General features: G+C 42.0%; 2 protein-coding genes across 2 annotated transcripts; both read left to right on the forward strand.

The window, feature by feature from the left end:
- The first annotated feature begins 530 nt into the window (after positions 1-530).
- Positions 531-1,733, forward strand: LOC124013122 (cyclin-dependent kinase inhibitor 1C-like). Its single transcript, XM_046327294.1, has 4 exons — positions 531-616; positions 751-824; positions 974-1,042; positions 1,214-1,733. Exons 2-4 carry the CDS (start codon positions 765-767, stop codon positions 1,436-1,438), a joined length of 354 nt encoding a protein of 117 aa, XP_046183250.1. The 5' UTR covers positions 531-616; positions 751-764; the 3' UTR covers positions 1,439-1,733.
- Positions 1,734-5,504: 3,771 nt separating this feature from the next.
- Positions 5,505-6,820, forward strand: LOC124013121 (contactin-associated protein 1-like). The gene is made up of 4 exons (XM_046327293.1): positions 5,505-5,579; positions 5,738-5,803; positions 5,933-5,989; positions 6,468-6,820. Exons 1-4 carry the CDS (start codon positions 5,520-5,522, stop codon positions 6,657-6,659), a joined length of 375 nt encoding a protein of 124 aa, XP_046183249.1. The 5' UTR covers positions 5,505-5,519; the 3' UTR covers positions 6,660-6,820.
- The last annotated feature ends 13,385 nt before the right edge of the window (positions 6,821-20,205 follow it).

A 20,205-nucleotide genomic window follows, 5' to 3' on the forward strand; every position in this document is an offset into this window, starting at 1 on the left:
AAGGTGGGGATTGAGTTGCATATTATACTTTCTTAGCTGGTGACTCAGTTTCTTGTTTATAAGCCTACTTAATTCTACAAACAAGTCCTTCCCATGACGATTTGGCAACGTTCAATGGTGGGGAGCGAAATGGGTGTTTGTTTGCAAATCACTGGTAATGCATGTGTTTACAAAATTATTGATATCCATTTATATCACACAATCCCTGACAATTCACCTATTAGCTGGATGTAGTTGATGTTTTGCCTTTATAGTAACATTTATGTCGAAGCTATTACAAATTCTAATAAATATTCAGAAATGCTTAAAAAAAACTTGAATGAGTAGGTGTGTCTTAACCTTTGACTGGTACTGTATATCATACATTTCATGTGTGACTCATCTGTACAGTTATAATGTTAATCCATTAGTATTACCCACACCTATCTTTCAACAGAGAGATTAAAGATTTCAGAATATTCAACATCATGATTATTTTCACAATAATACCACCTATTATTAGGGGTTGTGACATCAATGTCCTTAACTCTATTTAAAAGAACCAACCGACTGGGTATAACTCATTGTCTTTTGCATCGTCACACCTGATCAACTGCTGAAATTGACTGACTCGAAGGTAAGGAAATTGGTTGTGAAGCAGGGCTTTTGAATAGTGATAAATGTACTTACGCTCTAGTGTTAACATTCGACTTAAAAATTCAGACTAAAAAAAGATCATCTAATTGCTTTTGTATCTTTTTATGTTTTCAGAACTGACCACCAAGATGATGATGAAGACTGTAATCTTTCTGGGCTGCCTCCTGGGCCTGTCATTGGCTCTTCCTGTGAGTTTAGCAAATATCAACATACAATATATGTGCCCCAAAATATATAATATTCTTCTTTATATCATATTTGATGTATATATATTTTAGTATATACTGTATATATAAATACATATACATATTTAAATAATAAAATTATACTTTTTCAGGCTGATGTGGATCATTTGAGAGTTGCACGTTCCAGCTCTGACTCCAACTCTAACTCAAACTCCAGGGAGGTAAGTTCCATAGCTCCACAGATTATGAGCAGAAATTATTTAACATATATTAGTGAAGATCAATATATTATGAAACATATGTGAATATTCTGAGATATGATTCCATGTGTGGTGTGTATATCAAAAGGACATTGAATGAGAAAAAAATTGCTGTTTTCTTTTCCTATTTAGGCTGGTTCCTTTCTGCCCTCCCTGCCACAGTTGAATTCAAATCAGCTACTTCAACTTCTACTTCAACTGTTTGCTGCCTCTGTCCCTGCCCCTGCCCCAGCCCCAGCCCCTGCCCCTGCCCCTGCCCCTGCCCCTGCCCCTGCCCCTGCCCCTGCCCCTGCCCCTGCCCCTGCCCCTGCCCCTGCCCCTGCACCAGCCTCTGCCCCTGCCCCAGGTGGACGTTAAACAGGTGAAAAGTAGTACTTAAACAGTTTTTGGGGGTATCTGTACTTTACTTTACTATATATATATATTTCTGACAACTTTTACTTTTGCTTCACAAAATTCCTGAAGAAAATAATGTACATTTTACCCCATACATTGTCCTTGACATCCAAAAATTACCTTTTGAATGATTAGCAGGACAGGAAAATGGACAAATTCATACGCTTATCAAGAGAACATCCCTGCTCATCCCTACTGTCTCTGATCTGGTGGACTCACAAAACACAAATGCTTAGTTTATAAAGATGTCAGAGTGTTGGAGTGTACCCCTGGCTATCTGTAAATAAAGTAAACAAGAAAATGGTGGCGTCTGGTTTGTTTAATATAAGGTTTTTGTAATGATTTATACTTTTACCTTTGAGTATATTTGAGCAATTACATATACTTTTGATACTTAAGTACATTTAAAACCAAATACTTTTAGACTTTTACTCAAGTTGTATTTAAGTGGGTAACTTTATTTTCTATTAAGGTATCTTGACTTTTACTCAAGTACGACAATTGGGCACTTTTCCCAACACTGGATTCCCCAAACATCATAAGTACAATGTATATCCTATAAATTCATTAATTCGCTTTTCTGTCAGGTATTTCATGGAACTCCCAGACATTAACTATGAAGTGTGATTCCTTTATGCATTTCTGTTTAATAAACACATTCATATTTTAAGCTCAATTGTATGTCTATCCAGTCCTCTGATGAATGCTCATTAAGTTTATGAAAATTGTAAGAAAAAGTGTGGTACATTACATTGCGTTATTTAATAATAAAAAAAAATGTTGTACATTATATTGCATGACAGGAGAAATCAAAATAAAGTCTGGTACTTGAGCTATATTGTATAAATTGAGAAATTAAAGTTAAACATTACAATTAAATGTTTTAATTTAGCCTCCGCAATGCCCCAAAACAGGTAGACGAATCATCGACAGTTTCAAAACCTTTCAATTTAGCTAAAGTTTCCTAACACTGATGAGACATTGTTCTTTGTGGGCACTGTGGATATACAGATTTGTAGGATTACCCACCAAATGCCTAATTTCATCACATTTTACATCTCCAGGACACAGGACACAAATTTGATCATGGGACTAAAGCTCATTGGTGGAATGAAAGGGTCTATAAAAAGCATATTTTTGCAGTTAAGTTACAATACGGCAACAGTGTTAACAGTTTAGTACCAACATTTCAAGCATTGTACATATTCACTTGAACAGGTAAGAGTTTCAAAGAATACTGTAGTGGAGTTTAGTCATGCGTGTCTAGCTTTGAATTCACTGTATGTCTTTTTCATTTCAAGAACTCCGTGGTGACCATGAAACTACTATTCCTAGTGATGTGCCTGATTGGACTTGGTTTCTCCATTACTGTAAGAATACTTGAAATACAACATCAAGCCTTCAATTTACACATCAATACAACAAGAGATTGCTGTTTCCATAGATTGCATTGCATTGGAATATGACATTATCTGAATTATTACAATATGATGGACTTAAGTTCAAACTTTGAGTGTTGATTACTTTATACCATAATATCATTCATCCTGTGATTTTGTTTGTGTGTGCAGGTGTCTGAGGAACATGATAGAGAGGAGCGCTCAGCTAGCAATGAGGTGCAGTAATATTTAGTACTATCTATTAGGTATTCTGTCTATTAGAGTACTATAGTACGGTCTACTATTTGAATATGACTACTAGTTTGTTTGAGCTCAGAACAATTATTTCAGCTCTCTCTCTCTCTCTCTCTCTCTCTCTCTCTCTCTCTCTCTCTCTCTCTCTCTCTCTCTCTCTCTCTCTCTCTCTCTCTCTCTCTCTCTCTATCTCTCTACCTCTCTCTCTTTCTCTCTCTCTCTCTCGCTCTCTCTCTCTCTCTCTCTCTCTCTCTCTCTCTCTCTCTCTCTCTCTCTCTCTCTCTCTCTCTCTCTCTCTCTCTCTCTCTCTCTCTCACTCTCTCTCTAAAGAGGTACAGGGGTTATGGCCGTGGTTTGGGAGGGTTTTACCCCCATCAGCAGCCTCAGTACCCATCCTACTTCCCTTATGTGCAGCCATCTCAAGTAACTCTGCCTTGATGGCCCTCCTGCCCTTCCTATTGGCCAAGCCTTGCCTCTGCTCCTGCCGCAACTCCTGCTCCAGCTCCAGCTCCAGCCCCGGCAGCGAGTGGAAAATGAGACGGGTGTCGATAGGGGAAGGAGAAAACTTGTTTAAATCAAATATGTTGACATTAGCTCCTGTTCAGAGCTGATTATTCCATCATTAATAAATTAAATAAGTTAAGATCCGTCATTGTGTATGTCTTTGTCTGTTGTGTTCTGTTTGTTTGACAAACTATTTGAGATCCTTTCAAAACAAGTGTGAAACCTCTCTGATATCAGGTGGAAGGCTCTACAAGGCTCTACAAGTCCTAAAACAATTGTAAACAAGTATGAAATCAACCAAACTTCTGAACTCATAATCAGTTCCAGAGAATTTGTTGTTTCCAAAAAGGGGTCAATACCCATTAGCAGTTCTTCTTGGGTTGCAGATAACCAAATACACTCCATGGCCCAAAAACCACCTGCTCATCGAACATCTCACTCCAATATCATGGGCATTAATATGGATTGATCCCCCCTTTGCCACTATAATAGCCCCCAGCTTTCCTCGAGATGTTGGAACATTGCTGCGGGGACTGGCTTCCATTCAGTCACAAGATCATTATTGAGTTTGGGCACTGACTTTGTGCGATTAGGCCTGGCTCGAGTTGGAGTGAAAAACAGCAAAGACCATTTTTCATCAACCACCAAACTTTAAAGTTGGCATTATGCATTGGGGCAGGTAGCGTTCTTCTGGCATCTGCCAAATCCATATTAATCCGTCGGACTGCCAGATGATGAAGCGTGATTCATCACTGTGGAGAACGTGTTTCCTCTTCTCCAGAGTCCAATAGCCGTGATCTTTACACCACTCAAGCCCATGCTTGGGATTGCTCAAGGCGATCTTAGAATTGTGTGCGGCTGTTTGGCCATGGAAACCCATTTAATTTACCTCCCGACTAACAGTTATTGTGCTGACATTGCTTCCAGGGGCAGTTTGAAATTAGTTTGTGAGTGTTGCAACCGAGGAGAGACGGTTTTTACATGCTACGCGCTTCAGCATTCGGCCGTCCCATTCTGTGAGCTTCCCTGGCCTACCACTTCGGGGCTGAGCCGGTGTTGCTCCTAGATGTTTCCACATCAGAAAAACAGCACTTACAGTTGTCGGTGGCAGCTCTAGCAGGAAATACATTTGACTAACTGACTCATTGGTGCCATGTTGAAAGTCATGAGCTCTTCAGTACAAGCCAATCAACTGCCAATATTTGTCTCTAAATTGCATGGCTGTGTGCTCAACTGTCTGCAACTAGTGTGGCTTAAATTGCCAAATTCACTTATTTGAAGTGATGTCCACATAGTGCATGTTTTTTATTGGTGGCTAAAAACCTGACCATTTTGAAAGACACTTTGAAAATGGGTTGCAACATTAAACATTTGTGAACCTCAACTCTTTAACTTCAGTATGAACTCAGTCACTCTATATATATTTCCATAGCTCTGAGTGAGTATCAAAAATTAATAGTATACAATTATCCTGCTTAATTGTTCTAACAATTTATCAAACTAGTTTGCATACTTTCAGACAGTTGCATTAAACATTTGGACCACATTGTGAGGGAGACACTTATTTGCTGCTAAGTCTGTCTCTACCCAGTCAGAGGTCAAATGGAAACTCACACAGAGAATCACACAGAGAATGTTCTCTCCATAAATGTAGATGTGGAATAAATATTGTTCTGGAATTAACAGCAGATGGGAAACAATGATATAGTAGGCCTATACTGACATTTTCAGTTAGCACATTTGATTAATAGCAGTGGCAAGAGGCTAATTTGTTTGCCTGTTTTGCAATGCCCAACGTTACATGGAACACCCAGACATCATATAAAATCCTTCATTGCAACACATTTAGGCTTCATTACGGCTTTGTGATTGGCTGAGAAACACTATATATTGTCTGCGTATTGATGAGTGTGCAAGGACATACAGATGCACTGAGAAGGCTTTTGACCCTGAGATACGTTAAGGTCTGGTTATACTTATAATTCTAACACTTTGTTCAGAGTGAAGTCATTCTTATACACTCATTAACTGTGTAATAGATTATACATATAATATAATCTGTAATTTGTAGGGAATAGATGGATTAATAAAGTGATTATGTTTATGTTTATACTCTATTTAGATGAAGACGTTCAGCATGAAGATTGTTGTTCTACTTGGATTTGTGATGCTTCTCTCTATTGCTTTGGTAAGTCATGCATATAGTATGTACATGAAATGCTGGTGCACATGTCATGTTCGACTTAGAATAATCTTAAAGTTAGTATATTACATCCATATGTATATTAATTCATTGTCTTATTGTTTGCTTTTGAAGGCTGAGCATGAGCATGGCCATCAGCATGTCATTGAGAAGCGCTCTGCAAGTGAAGAGGTGAGTAGTATGAATGAATCATATTTTTTGAAGGAGTATTTTTGCCTTATTTGGGGACAGAGACATTGAGAGAAATACAGGAAAGGCAAAGTTTGTGCCAGAAGGGTGTGGGCCGCATGCAAACTGAAGCTGCCATATTATACAATGCCTTCAAAAGATATTGAAAACCCCTCAACTTTTCTACATTTTGTTGAGTTACAAGGTGGGATTAAAACGATCTACAGAAAATACTCTGTATTGTCAAAGTGGAAGAAAAATGAAAACATTTGTAAAGAAAACATGAAAAATAAAACATGAATATATTACAAAAATACATATAGTATCAGCATCTACATGGCCCTTGCTCTATACCGTTAATCAATAAAAATGATTTACTTCTAAAATAAACTATATACAGTTATTGTGTATGGTGTACACAATTGACACTCCAGCGATTACATTCGTTTTGATTATCCTTCAATATCCCTCCTTCTTCTAGCGTGTCCGTGGCCCTGGCCCTGGCCGTGGCTTTCCAAACTTTCTCCAGCAGTACAACTACCTTCTTCTTCTGCAAAGACTTGGTCTTGTCCCAGCCCCTGCAGCACCAGCACCAGCTCCAGCCCCAGCACCAACCCCAGCCCCAGCTCCAGCCCCAGCTCCAGCCCCAGCTCCAGCTCCAGCTGGTCGCTGAGAAAGGACATGAATCAGAAACTTCAACTCAACAAGAGCAAGCTATGGTTGATGAAATGACCAGAACATTAACTGACAATAAGTACTGTAATAGCTGTCTTCCATATTTCCCTTTAATGTACTTGCTGTATGTCTATCTGCAATGCAATAAAGATGATTTGAAATGGCATATGTCCCCTCCTGCACACTTTCTTTTGCCTGAGAAATTTGATTTTGTATTCAAACATATGTTCACAGTTTGTGCATTTGTTAGTCAGAGTTTGTCAAATCTGAGGATTAGCGTCTAGTTTTGTCATTTGATATTTATTGATATATTCAGTGAGGCTATTTTGGTTGTGAACAATATTTGAGTTATTTTTTAAACAATTAAACATAAATTGTATTCACATTATGAGTAAAGTAGGTTACAGGAAGTCAAGTAGCCAAATTCAATGGTCAAACATTTAAATCTTTCAATGGTTGAAATCATTGAAAGCCTTGACATAATACAATATAATTTTTACATACATTTAATCATTCAACTTATTCCCACTCCACTGCTTATTTTACCAGGCTGCTTATGATGAGCAAGTAAATAAGTCACTGGCTTACAGTTACTGTACCTGGATACAGTACAGTATCCAGGAACAGTAACTGATACAGCACAGTACATATTCTACCCACCACTGCGACCTGTATGCTTTCGTTGGCTGGCCCTCGCTTTATATTCGTCGCCAAACCCACTGGCTCCAAGTCATCTATAAGTCTCTGCTAGGTACTCACTTATCACCATAGCAGCACCCACCCGTAGCACGCGCTCCAGGAGTTATATTTCACTGGTCACCCCCAAAGCCAATTCCTCTTTGGCCGCCTTACCTTCCAGTTCTCTGCTGCCAAAGACTGGGACAAATTGCAAAAATCACTGAAGCTGGAGACTCATATCTCCCTCTCTATCTTTAAGCACCAGCTGTCAGAGCAGCTCACAGATCACTGCACCTGTACACCGTCCATCTGTAAATTGCCCATCCAACTACCTCATCCCAATACTGTTATGTATTCTTTTGCTCCTTTGCACCATCGTACTTCTACTTGCACATTCATCTTCTGCACATCTATCACTCCAATGTTTATTGCTAAATTGTAATTATTTTTCCTCTGTATATAGACTTTTCTATTGTGTTATTGATTGTATGTCTGTTTTTTCCATGTGTAACTCTGTGTTGTTCTTTGTGTTGCACTGTTTTGCTTAATCTTGGCCACGTCGCAGTTGTAAATGAGAACTTATTCTCAACTGGCCTACTTGGATAAATAAAGCTGAAATAAATAAAAAATACAAAAACAAATAAAATCATAAAAGGACAAGGCAAGGTGCTTGGCTATACTGAGGGAAAGATTGTTCTACTTCGGGGGATTTCCTTTCAAAGTTACCATCATATCGACAAAGAAACCAAAGAGAAACATAAAGACAGATTTCATGAAAAATAAATGACTCAAGAATCAAGCTACTTCAAATTCAATCCATTTGTGACACCATGTGCTTGAAGGTAATACCTCTCCTGGAGTGTGAGTGCATTTCCAGTGTGTGTGTGAGTGTGCTTGCATGCGTGCATGTGTGTGTGTGAAGACATTTTGACAGAGAATGACCATGTCTCATCTATGGATTATTTATTCCATTATAATAGATTAAGCACAGTATTTTTTTAGGTCTTTCTTTATTTCTGTCTTAGTAATGTCTTTTTTTTGTCATGTCTTCTTCGTTATGTGTCGGACCCCAGTAAGACGAGCCGTCGCCTTTGGCTAATGGGGATCCTAATAACAAAAATAAATAATAAAAGACCTTTGGGGAGGATGGGTGCTAAGCTGAGATGTGGAGTTGTTTTAAGATGGTCATACTTTTGTTAATTTAGCTATTTGATTTTGAATTAGAGGACCGCTTGAGTCATCACAAAATATGTCAATGACTGATTTTAGACTTTTACTACTAAATCCCATAGAAATGCATTGAATAACACATTCATAAAAGCAAAAAGGACTTTCAAAAAAATGTATAATAATATTGAGTATTGTAATAGTATATAATAGTATTGAGGTGTCTGTCCTAAATCTAGGAGGAAATATACTCAGGAAATATATGTGTGTATACATTTTTTGACACATATTTAACCCCTTTTTTTGGGTTAGGCATCAAACTACCTTCATGCTTCCGTTAGATTTTTAAAACCTGTAACGATTACCTCAGACAAGTCCCGGGTCACTTGTCGGGGTCGTGTTGCAAAATCTGCCCTTTTCACAGTTGGGTCCCATAAGATTGTCTAAATGGACGGTACCAAAAAGAACTTCAGACGACTCTACTGACAATTGTGAGAGACGTGGAGAATAACGGAGAACACCAAATGTTCGGACATTATAGACATTTTTGTGAGAAGACTGATTTCCGGGATCTCTCATGGTCTGACATATACCGCTCTAGCGCTGACACCTTTCACTGCAGATGTGGAAGTGCGACACAGGTGGATGTGGTGGATTGAGACGCATCCAATGCAAAAATCCAATGCAGATATCTCTATTGTAAACTGACAGATTATGATGAGGATTTTCTGGTTATGTAACTTAGATTGATCCGCCAGTGCATCAATCAACTCTAGGGGGTTATGCCTGAGCAAAAATATTTTTTAAATTAAATTATTATTATTATTTTTCTTGATACTTCAAGGGGCCTTAAAAATCAATATCAAATAACAAAATTATCCTTCTTAAAACATTCCCAAATTCATAGGTAGGACCTCCGTCACTCGGTCACGTCATGCCACTGTTATGAATGTTCTCAAGCCGCCCTCTATCGGCAGCGCCATAGTGGTGCCCTAAAGTTCTGATAAACCCAGTCATTCTGGACAGAGGCTAACTAATGTTAAGTCTACATTTCAATTAGGTGCCTGAATATTTGATGACATTGCTAAAGTAGCTAGCTAGAATCTGGTGGCCTCCCCTCAATCTTAACTAGCTAGCTAACATTATACCGCATTTAAAGTCAAACTGGTGACATCGAAATAATGGGGGATATAATGTCCAACTAAATATTTTCCTCCTTTTGAATGTCATTTTATTTCCATACCAATCTAATGCACTTTTGATTAAATATTCATCAGCGCTCATAGTCGATACATTTAGTAGAATGCTGTCGGGCATCCGTCCAAAACAAATCTTCAAAAGACAATACTGTGACGAAACATGCCACACATGAATAGCTTAGAAGAGCCCTCCCTCCCCACACCACACTCCCAACTTAGACAGGGCTTAGACTGTAGTGGGTTAATTGACCTTGAGTTCCGCAATGCCAGTTTGTCAACAGAAAGAGCCCTACAATGGTAGTTTGACAGGAACTCGGATGAGTGTACTAAAGATGGGAAATTTATATTGTATAATGAATATTAGTTTACTTCTCCAAAGTAAAATGTCTGAACTTATAAAAAGGATCTGAAATAAACATTTTTGCTTGGGGCAACATATACATTCAATAAGTTACAAAAGTTGGACATTTGTCGTGGCAAGGTGGGGATTGAGTTGCATATTATACTGTTTAAGCCTACTTAATTCTACAATCAAGTACTTCCCATGATGATTTGGCAACGTTCATAGGTGGGGAGTGAAGTGGGTGTTTGTTTGCAAAACAATGGTACTGCATGTGTTTTCAGAACAAGGAAAATTCATTTCTATCACACATTCAAAAATTATTTCAGCGACTAGCTGGATGCAGTTGACATTTTGTCTTTACTGTAAAACATTGGTACTGTATGTGTTTTCAGAATAAGGTGGACTCACAAAACACAATTACAGCAATTACAATTATTTTAATACTTAAGTATTTTTAAAGCCAAATACTTTTAGACTTTTACTCCAGCAGTATTTTACTGAGTGACTTTCACTTAAAATTGAGCCATTTTAAGTATCTTTAACTTTTCCCAACACTGGATTGTTTAAATCAAATATAAGTACATTAGCTGTAGAGCTATTATTCCATCATAAAAATTAATTAAGATTTGCTTTTCTGTCAATCAGGTTTGATCTCCCAGACATTGAAACTATGAAGTGTGATTCCTTTATGCATTTCTGGTTAATAAACACATTTATATTTCAGCCAGAATTGTTCTTTCCAAAAGGTGTCTATCCAGTCCTCTGATGAATGCTCATTAAGTTTATGGAAATTGTGAGAAATCTATACAAAGTGGGGTACATTATATTGCATGATAGGAGAAATCAAAATAAAGTCTGGTACTTGAGCTATGCTGTATACGTTGAGAAATTAAAAATGTACATTACAATTAAATGTGTTAATTTATCCTCCGCAATGCCCAAAAAACAAGGGGATAAATCATCAACAGTTTCAAAACCTGTCAACTTAGCAAAAGTTTCCTAATACTGATGGGCCATTGTTCTTTGTTGGCACTATGGATATATACAGAATTGCAGAATGACACACCAAATGTCTAATTTCATCACATTTCACATCTCCAGGACACACCATTGATCATGGGACTGAAAGCTCATTGGTTGACAGTGGTCTATAAAAAGTTTTTGCTGTTAAGTTACAATACAGCATCAGTTTCAAGTTGAATACTTTTAAAGCATTTGACATCTTCACTTGAACAGGTAAGAGTTTCAAAGAATACTGTAGTGGAGTTTAGTCAATGGTGGTGTCTGCTTGAATTCAAAAATCTGTATGTCTTTTTCATTTCAAGAACTCCGTGTGACCATGAAACTACTATTCCTAGATGTGAGAAGATCATTGCATGCTTCCCTCCAGACTGTAAGAAAGGTCTTATAAATAAAGTGGCCCGTTTCCATAGTCTTAAATGTCAAGTATGAGTCAATATCTGAATGACACCAAGATACCTGGACTTAAGCTTTGAGTGTTGATTACTTTATACCATAATATCAGCATCCTGTGATTTTTGTTTGTGTGTGCGGGTCTGAGAACATGATCGAGAGATATTTAAATGCAGGGAATGAATTAGTAATATTTAGAAACTCTCTGAAGGTATTCTGTCTATTAGAGTACTATAGTACGGTCTACTATTTGAATATGATTGCTTTTTGTTTGAGCTCAGAAACTTTCTGCTCTCTCATTTTAACTCTCTCTCTCTAGCAGAGATACAGGGGTTATGGCCGTGGTTTGGGAGGTTGATATAGATAGTAAAGGCAGCCTCAGTACCAATCCTACTCCCTTATGCGACACCATCTCAAGGTAAAGAGCTCCTGCCCTTCCTCAGTTCTGTTTAGCCTCCCTCTGCTCCTGCCCCAGCTCCAGCTCCAGCTCCAGCTCCAGCCCCGGCAGCGGGTGGAAAATGAGACGGGCGTGTAGGGGAAGGAGAAATAACTTGTTTAAATCAAATATGTTGACATTAGCTCCTGTTCTTAGGTCAGTTCATCATCACTAAATTAAATAAGTGATCCAGTGTATGTCTTTGTCTGACTTATGTTCTGTTTGTTTGACAAACTATTTGAGATCCTTTCAAAAACCAATTAGTAACCCTCTGATGGAAGGCTCTACCCTAAAACAATTGTAAACAAGTATGAAATCAACAAAACTCATAATCAGCGAGAATGTGTTCTTTCCAAAAAGGGGTCAAGACCCATTAGCAGTTCTTCTTGGGTTGCCAACCAAATCCTCCATGGCCCAAAAAACCCTGCTCATTGAACAGACCAGTACATGTGAGGGAGACACTTAGCTGGTCAGTCTGTCTCTAAGAGATAAAATGGAAACTCACACAGAGAATCACACAGAGAATGTTCTCTCCATAAATGTAGATGTGGAATAAATATTGTTATGGAATCAACAGCAGATGGGAAACAATGGAGGCATCTCCTTAGCATGTTAATAGCAGAGGCAAGAGGCTAATTTGTTTGCCTGTTTTGCAATGCCCATGGAACACCCAGACATCATACCATCCTTCATTGAACACATTTAGGCTTCATTAGCCAGTTGCACTGTTTGTGTATTGATATGTGCTTTCCTTGAGCATGATATGCCGGCAGAGGTGGAGGTGCAAGACCATGCAGGATCTTAAAGACAATGCTGCATGCAGCAGCCAAATTATGTGACAATGGTGGTATCTGAAACCAGCATGTGAGATAATATCTCAGATGAGAAGATCATTCATAAACCTAAAGGATGCCAGTCTGCATGGAGTCAAAATGCCAAGATACCTGCTGCTCTGCATTGGGAAGCAGAGAAGTACATACAGAGCTGCCAGGGAAGAATTAGTAATCCATTTAGAAACATGGAGCAGCCTATTTTATGAGTGCCGCTGTATCAGTGCATTTTAACTTGTGGGCAAGCGAGAGATAATTGATATAGATAGTAAAGGAGGCCTAATATTGACCCTTGAATGGTATAGTAAGGCGTCCGGCTGAGGTCCCCGATTTCAGTTCTGTTTATCCAGACTCAGATCCAAAAAGAATCTTCCAGATCCGCCATTCAAATACATTTAAACTCTGATTTTTTCTCAATTCCTGGAAAACTTCCGTCTTAGGTCAGTCAGAATGTGAAATGTCCAGTAGATCCAGCCAGTGGGTCAGCCAGGCCTTTATCTTTAGCCTTCCAAGCACAATTGCCGGGGGGACCCTGCTCAACGCCTTCATGGTCCGGTCCATCCTGCCAGTCAGCCAGGATCTAACATCTGCCAGAACCACCCGCCAGGATCTGCCAGATCAACTACCTGCCTGAGATTCCTCTCAGTACTGGTCTCATACTGAGCTTCCCTCTCCAGTCCTCTCCCATCTCTGACAGCGCTGCTGGAGTCTCCTGAAGAGCTCCAGTCTGCATGGGTGCCTTGGTGAGGCCAGGTATTATAGGTCCAGTCTGCATGGAGCTGGTCTCTGTCCAATCTAATGGAGCAGCCAGAGCTGCAAGGGGACTAAGACTTTGATCCGCCATTAAGCTAGTCCGGGGTCCAGATCGTTCAGCCAGGATCCGCCAGTCAGAACCACCACTGCCGGAACGCTGGACAGACTGCCCCACCCGGACCAACTCCCCCTATGGGTTTTGTCCCGCTACCAGGCCGGGGGGGTTGTCAGCGGTCCTGGTCTTAGTATTCTGTGTTTTCTTTATTATTTTGGTTAGGCCAGGTGTGACATGGGTTTATTTTGTGGTGTGTTTTGTATTGGGGTTTTAGTAGGTATTGGGATTGTGGCTTAGTAGGGTTGTCTAGCATAGTCTATGGCTGTCTGAATTGGTTCTCAATCAGAGGCAGGTGATTATCGTTGTCTCTGATTGGGAACCATATTTAGGCAGCCATATTCTTTGAGTGTTTCGTGGGTGATTGTTCCTGTCTCTGTGTTTGTTTTCACCAGATAGGCTCAATCACTTTGGTTTCTTTTTCCATGTTTTGGAAGAGAAGAGAACGTGAGCCGGGTGTGCCATTCTCCTTGCGGAGATGGTGCAGAATATATCAACACGGTCGGTCCCTGGGATTGGGCTGGCCAACACGATTCGGTTTGCTTGGAAGGAAAAGGAGTTGGAGCCTTTAGGACGGGAAACTATTGGAAGGACAATCTTGATGGGGATTATAAAGCTGAGGGTGAAGGATGTGTTTTGTTTCCAAGGCAACTCGTTGGAGGGAGCATACGACGTGGCACTACATACAGAGGAGAAACACGATGATATCCTGAGAAGGGCAAGAGTGGTGGGAGGTGACAAGCCGATGAGCAACTAACTGTCAACATTTACAACCCATACGTTAAGGACGAAGAGGTGAGGGCCTTTCTGGGGAGATACATGGATAACGTCTCCTCAGCAAGGCACCTCAAAGACTCCCTTGGGTTTTGGAATGGGAGGAGAGGGCTTCCAGGCCCTCCTCAGAGAGGACCCAAGGGGACATGGTGGCTACCTCCATCCTCCTGCTATGTTCCCCTGGGGGCTGACAGGGGGACGTTGTTTTATGCACGTCAGCCTCCATTTTGCAGGCGCTGTATGGCCTATGGCCATATCTTCGCCTGTGCAGCAAGAAAATGCAGATTTTGTGGATCTGGGGAGCACGAGGCGAAGGATTGTGACAAGGCGTGCCACGGGTGTGGCTCGTTAGCACACTTGTGGCGGGGGTTCCCAGCTCGTCAGAGGACATACTTGTCTGTGGCTGGGGGGAGCAGGAGAGGGGGATGGGGGAAGAAGAGTAGGGAAGGAAGAATGCCTCATGACCAGAGTACAGGTCCAGAGGGGAGGATCGCAAGGAAGGAGGAGGAGCAAGAAGCGGCGGATGGAAGAGAGAAGGAAACGGAAGGCACGGAGTAGGAGAACCAGGAAAGGCGGCGGAAGAAGGCAAATGGTGGAGGAGCATGAGAGAGAAGAAAGCGAGGGAGGGGTGGTGGAGAAGGAGACGGTGGAAGAGCAAGTGGAGTGGGGGAAAGTGCCCTGGTGGAAGATATGAGGGGTATGGTGGAGGAGCTGGTGGGGGGGATGGTATCTCTCCACTGCCGCCATCACCAAAGAAGAGAATGAAGAGGAGGGTGCGATTGGCCGACAATGAGAGGGAGGGGATGGTGAAGAGAGTGATGGGGGTGGGAGAAACCTCTGGGTTGAGGGCCTGGTTTCCCCAGGCCCTCAACTTCTGTTGGGTGGGGTCACACCTAACAAGACTCAGGACTGGGTACAGGAAGAGGTGGGGAGTTTTTGTTTGGGGACTCAGCCTCCCCTATGTTTTTCCAAACCAGCTGCAGCACTGGGGAGGGGGAGGAGTGTGGGGGTAGACCCAGGGTGCAGGGCACCCGGAGTCAAACACTATTCCTGCATCCTGGGTTGGTGAGATGGAGGAAGAGGGGGGATGTCGGGAGTAATGGTGTTCTCACCGGTAGATATAGAGCAGGGGAGCATCGGGTGAGTCTCCTGTTTTTTTTCTGTCTGGGTTTAGAATTTGAGTGTATTACATGTTTTTATTTTATTCTTTCATGGGGTCTAATTTGACTTTTGTTAGTTTAAATGTAAGGGGTTCAAGGGATTTTGTTAAGAGGAGGGCGGTTTTTAGTTATTTGGAGGGTGTGGTGTTTGATTTTTGTTTTTTTACAGGAGGTTCACCTGAGGGATGGAGGGGATGTTAGTAGGTTTAAGAGGGAGTGGGACAAGGGGGATGTGGTGATGCAGGGGAGGGTTATAGGGGTGGATGTGACATTGTAAATTGTAAATTTAGATTAGTGGTGGTGTATGGGCCACAGGTGATAGCAGACAGGAGGGAGATGGTGGACTCTCTGGCACCCATGTGTGTCACAAATAGGAAATTAGTGATAGGGGGGATTTTAATACAGATTTAGGAATAGGGGATAGCAGTGCAGGCGCCATCACCGAGCTAATGGCTTGCCATGGTCTGGTTGATGGCGGCCTGCACACTACTCCGAAATGGCCGGTCCTACATGGCGCAACTTCAAGGGGGTTGTGCGGAGGCTCGACTATATTTTTGTACCCAGGTCTTTGGGTAAGTTGTCTGGGTGGCTGTTGCCTGTTTTCTTTTCGGATCACGACGGGGTGCTCCTGCAGGTGGGGTCGCCAGTCTGCCTCTTTGGTAGGGGGTACTGGAAGCTAGATCGGGATGTGCTGGAGGAGCAGGCTTTTGTTGACGGTTTTTTGGTTTCTTTTGAGGCTTGAAGGCCTCCGGTCCATGTGTGACGGGGTGTTAGAGTGGTGGGAATTAGTTAAGGTGAGGATTAGGGTTTTTATAATAGGGTATTGCAAGAGGGAAAAAGGGAGGAGAGGAGGGAGGTGGATCGTATCCAAAGGTTAATTGAACTCGAGTACGAGGCAGGCAACCTCGGCGGGTCGTTTGACTGGTAGAGATCCGCAACCCTAAAGGCACAGCTCAGGCAGTTGCAGGAGCGGAAGGCTCGAGCTTTCCTGGAGCGTGCGCATAGTGGCTTTCTAGAACACAATGAGACTTGTTCTGCTATGTTCTTTAAGTCGGTTAGGGCCAGACAGAGTAGGACGGTAATGCATGGCGTTAGGGAAGAAAATGGTAGTATAGTTAGAGAACCAGAGGATATGGTCAGGGTGACAACTGATCATTTCCAAGCTTTATTTAAGGAAAGGGAAATAGATGTAGAGCAGGGAAATGTGTTTTAGAACACTTGTCCAGGCGGTTGCCGGAGGACATTAGAGAAGTGATGGAGGCCCAGATCTCACTAGAAGAGGTTGAGAGCGCTCTTAGGAGGATAGGAAAAGGGAAGGTGCCTGGGATGGATGGGCTGCCGGCTGAGTTTTATCTCAAGTTTTGGGGTATACTTGGACCAGTGGTCCTCGAAGTCTTGAAGGCCATCCTTGAGACGGGGTCCCGGGGATCAATGGCTGTTGGTGTGCTGTCACTTTTATATAAGAAGGGGGAAGTAACTGACCTTGGCAACTGGCGGCCGTTGACCATGCTGTGTGTAGATTACAAGCTACCTGCAAAGGTTTTAGCCCTTCTCACGTCGTCCATGAGGATCAGACATGCGGGGTAGAGGGCCGCTCTATTAGATGGAACCTACAGTTAATCAGGGACTCCATCGCTTGGGTTGAAGATAGAGGATTGCCTTTAATGGTAGTAGCACTAGATCAGGCGAAAGCCTTCGATCGCGTGAATAGATCCTTTTTATTCAGAGTGTTAGGTCGATTAGTTCATAGGATGGATTCGTACATTATATGTCAGAGCGGGGTGCCGAGTTAGTGTAAATAGTCACTTGGGTAACATTTTTGACCTCTCGTCTGGAGTCAGGCAGGGGTGCCCACTCTCAGCTCTCTTCTTCGATCTGTACATGGAGCTCTGGGGGCTGCCATTAGGGCAGACACAGGGGTGGAAGGCTTGTTGATCCCTGGAAGTGGTGGGCTGCGTGTTAAGATGACGCAGTACGCCGACAACACTTCCTTGCTGCTGTGCAAGGACTCGTGCCTGACACAAGGTCCCTTGCCATCTTTGGGGATTTCACCCGGAGCGGTTCTGAACCATGCAAAGTCTTCCGTCAAGTTTTTTAGAAGATGGCGCGGTAGAACGGATGTGCCCGGCGGGTTATCTCTCTGTGAAGGGGCCCTGAGGATTCTCCGGGTCCATTTTGAGACCTCCGGCTCAGCGACGCTAAACTGGAACATGCGTATCGCAGTGGTACAGAGGTACTAAACAAGAATAGTGTTCATGGGAGGAAACCATGGAAAAGCCACTCCTGTCTGAAAAAAATCATTGCTGCACGTCTGAAGTCTGCAAAGAGAACCTGGATGTTCCACAGCGCATTTGGCAAATTATTCTGTGGACAGATCCTAAGAATATTGCTGAACTGAAACAGTTTTGTAAAGAAGAATGGTCCAACATTCTTCCTGACCGTGGTGCAGAAAACGTTTGGTTGAGTTTATTGCTGCCAAAGGAGGGTCAGCCAGTTATTAAATCCAAGGGTTCACATACTTTTTCCACCCTGCACTGTGAATGTTTACATAAAGACATGAAAACGTATAATTGTTTGTTTATTATTGGTTTAAAATTAGACTGTGTTTGTCTACTGTTGTGACTTAGAAGATTTTATGACGACTTTATGCAGAAATCCATGTAATTCTAAAGGGTTCACAAACTTTTTCTTGCCACTCTATTTGCTAGACTCAGTGCTCTCCAGCAATCAAAGCTTCCCAGCCGAGTGTCAAAACACAACAAAACAAAATATTGATATATCATTCCAGACCTTACAGGCTGTCGGTTGATATCCCAAAACGAATCAAACAAACAAGCAAACAAGCCATCTGGTAAGTAGCGCACTACCACAAACTGATGCTGGCACTAAGACCAGACAGCATCAGATAGATGGCCTACAGAGAGAACTGTAGAACAGTACAGAGGGGCGCAGTTTCGCTCGTTCGGATGCGTTCTCCTGTCAAAACTTTGAAGAAGCATGTTTTGTTTAAAACTTTTTTGGTTACTACATGATTCCATACAGTGGGGAGGACAAGTATTTGATACACTGACGATTATGCAGGTTTTTCCTACTTACAAAGCATGTAGAGGTCTGTAATTTTTATCATAGGTACACTTCAACTGTGAGAGATGGAATCTAAAATAAAAATCCAGAAAATCACATTGTATGATTTTTAAGTAATTAATTTGCATTTTATTGCATGACATAAGTATTTCATCACCTACCAACCAGTATGAATTCTGGCTCTCACAGACCTGTTAGTTTTTCTTTAAAAAGCCCTCCTGTTCTCCACTCATTACCTGTATTAACTGCACCTGTTTGAACTCGTTACCTGTATAAAATACACCTGTCCACACACTCAATCAAACAGACTCCAACCTCTCCACAATGGCCAAGACCAGAGAGTTGTGTAAGGACATCAGGGTAAAATTGTAGACCTGCAATGTTCACAAGGCTGAGATGGGCCACAGGACAATAGGCAAGCAGCTTGGTGAGAAGGCAACAACTGTTGGCGCAATTATTAGAAAATGGAAGAAGTTCAAGATGACGGTCAATCACCCTCGGTCTGGGGCTCCATGCAAGATCTCAGCTCGTGGGGCATCAATGATCATGAGAAAGGTGAGGGATCAGTCCAGAACTACATGGCAGGACCTGGTCAATGACCTGAAGAGAGCTGGGACCACAGTCTCAAAGAAAACCATTAGTAACACACTACGCCTTCATGGATTAAAGTCCTGCAGCGCACGCAAGGTCCCCCTGATCAAGCCAGCACATATCCAGGCCCGTCTGAAGTTTGCCAATGACCATCTGGATGATCCAGAGGAAGAATGGGAGAAGGTCATGTGGTCTGATGAGACAAAAATAGAGCTTTTTGGTCTAAACTCCCCTCGCCGAGTTTGGAGGAAGAAGAAGGATGAGTACAACCCCAAGAATACCATTCCAACCGTGAAGCATGGAGGTGGAAACATCATTCTTTGGGGATGATTTTATGCAAAGGGGACAGGACGACTGCAGGATGGATGGATGGATGGATGGATGGATGGATGGATGGATGGATGGATGGGGCCGTGTATCGCGAGATCTTGGCCAACAACCTCCTTCCCTCAGTAAAAGCATTGAAGATGGGTCGTGGCTGGGTCTTCCAGCATGACAACGACTCGAAACTCACAGCCAGGGCAACTAAGCAGTGGCTCCGTAAGAAGCATCTCAAGGTCCTGGAGTGGCCTACCCAGTCTCCAGACCTGAACCCAATAGAACATCGTTGGAGGGAGCTGAAAGTCTCTATTGCCCAGCGACAGCCCTGAAACCTGAAGGATCTGGAGAAGGTCTGTATGGATGAGTGAGCCAAAATCCCTGCTGCAGTGTGTGCAAACCTGGTCAAGAACTACAGGAAATGTATGATCTCTGTAATTGCAAACAAAGGTTTCTGTACCAAATACTAAGTTCTGCTTTTCTGATGTATCAAATACTTATGTCATGCAATGAAATGCAAATTAGTTACTTAAAAATCATACAATGTGATTTTCTGGATTTTTGTTTTAGATTCCGTGTCACGACTTCCGCCGAGGTTGGCTCTCCTGCCCGTTCAGGCTGTGCCCGGCGGTCGTCGTCACCATCCTATTAGCCACTACCGATCCCTTTTCGGTTATCTGTTGGTT

The sequence above is a fragment of the Oncorhynchus gorbuscha genome, linkage group LG24, assembly GCF_021184085.1.
Source record: "Oncorhynchus gorbuscha isolate QuinsamMale2020 ecotype Even-year linkage group LG24, OgorEven_v1.0, whole genome shotgun sequence".
NCBI lineage: Eukaryota > Metazoa > Chordata > Actinopteri > Salmoniformes > Salmonidae > Oncorhynchus > Oncorhynchus gorbuscha.

Excerpts from the sequence above, each read along its gene's own strand:
- LOC124013122 (XM_046327294.1), top strand. The coding sequence starts at position 765 with ATGATGATGAAGACTGTAATCTTTCTGGGCTGCCTCCTGGGCCTGTCA. Across the intron at positions 825-973 it reads GCCTGTCATTGGCTCTTCCT|GCTGATGTGGATCATTTGAG; the intron begins GTGAGTTTAGCA and ends ATACTTTTTCAG. Across the intron at positions 1,043-1,213 it reads CTAACTCAAACTCCAGGGAG|GCTGGTTCCTTTCTGCCCTC; the intron begins GTAAGTTCCATA and ends TTTCCTATTTAG.
- LOC124013121 (XM_046327293.1), top strand. The coding sequence starts at position 5,520 with ATGAGTGTGCAAGGACATACAGATGCACTGAGAAGGCTTTTGACCCTG. Across the intron at positions 5,580-5,737 it reads TGACCCTGAGATACGTTAAG|ATGAAGACGTTCAGCATGAA; the intron begins GTCTGGTTATAC and ends TACTCTATTTAG. Across the intron at positions 5,990-6,467 it reads AGCGCTCTGCAAGTGAAGAG|CGTGTCCGTGGCCCTGGCCC; the intron begins GTGAGTAGTATG and ends TCCTTCTTCTAG.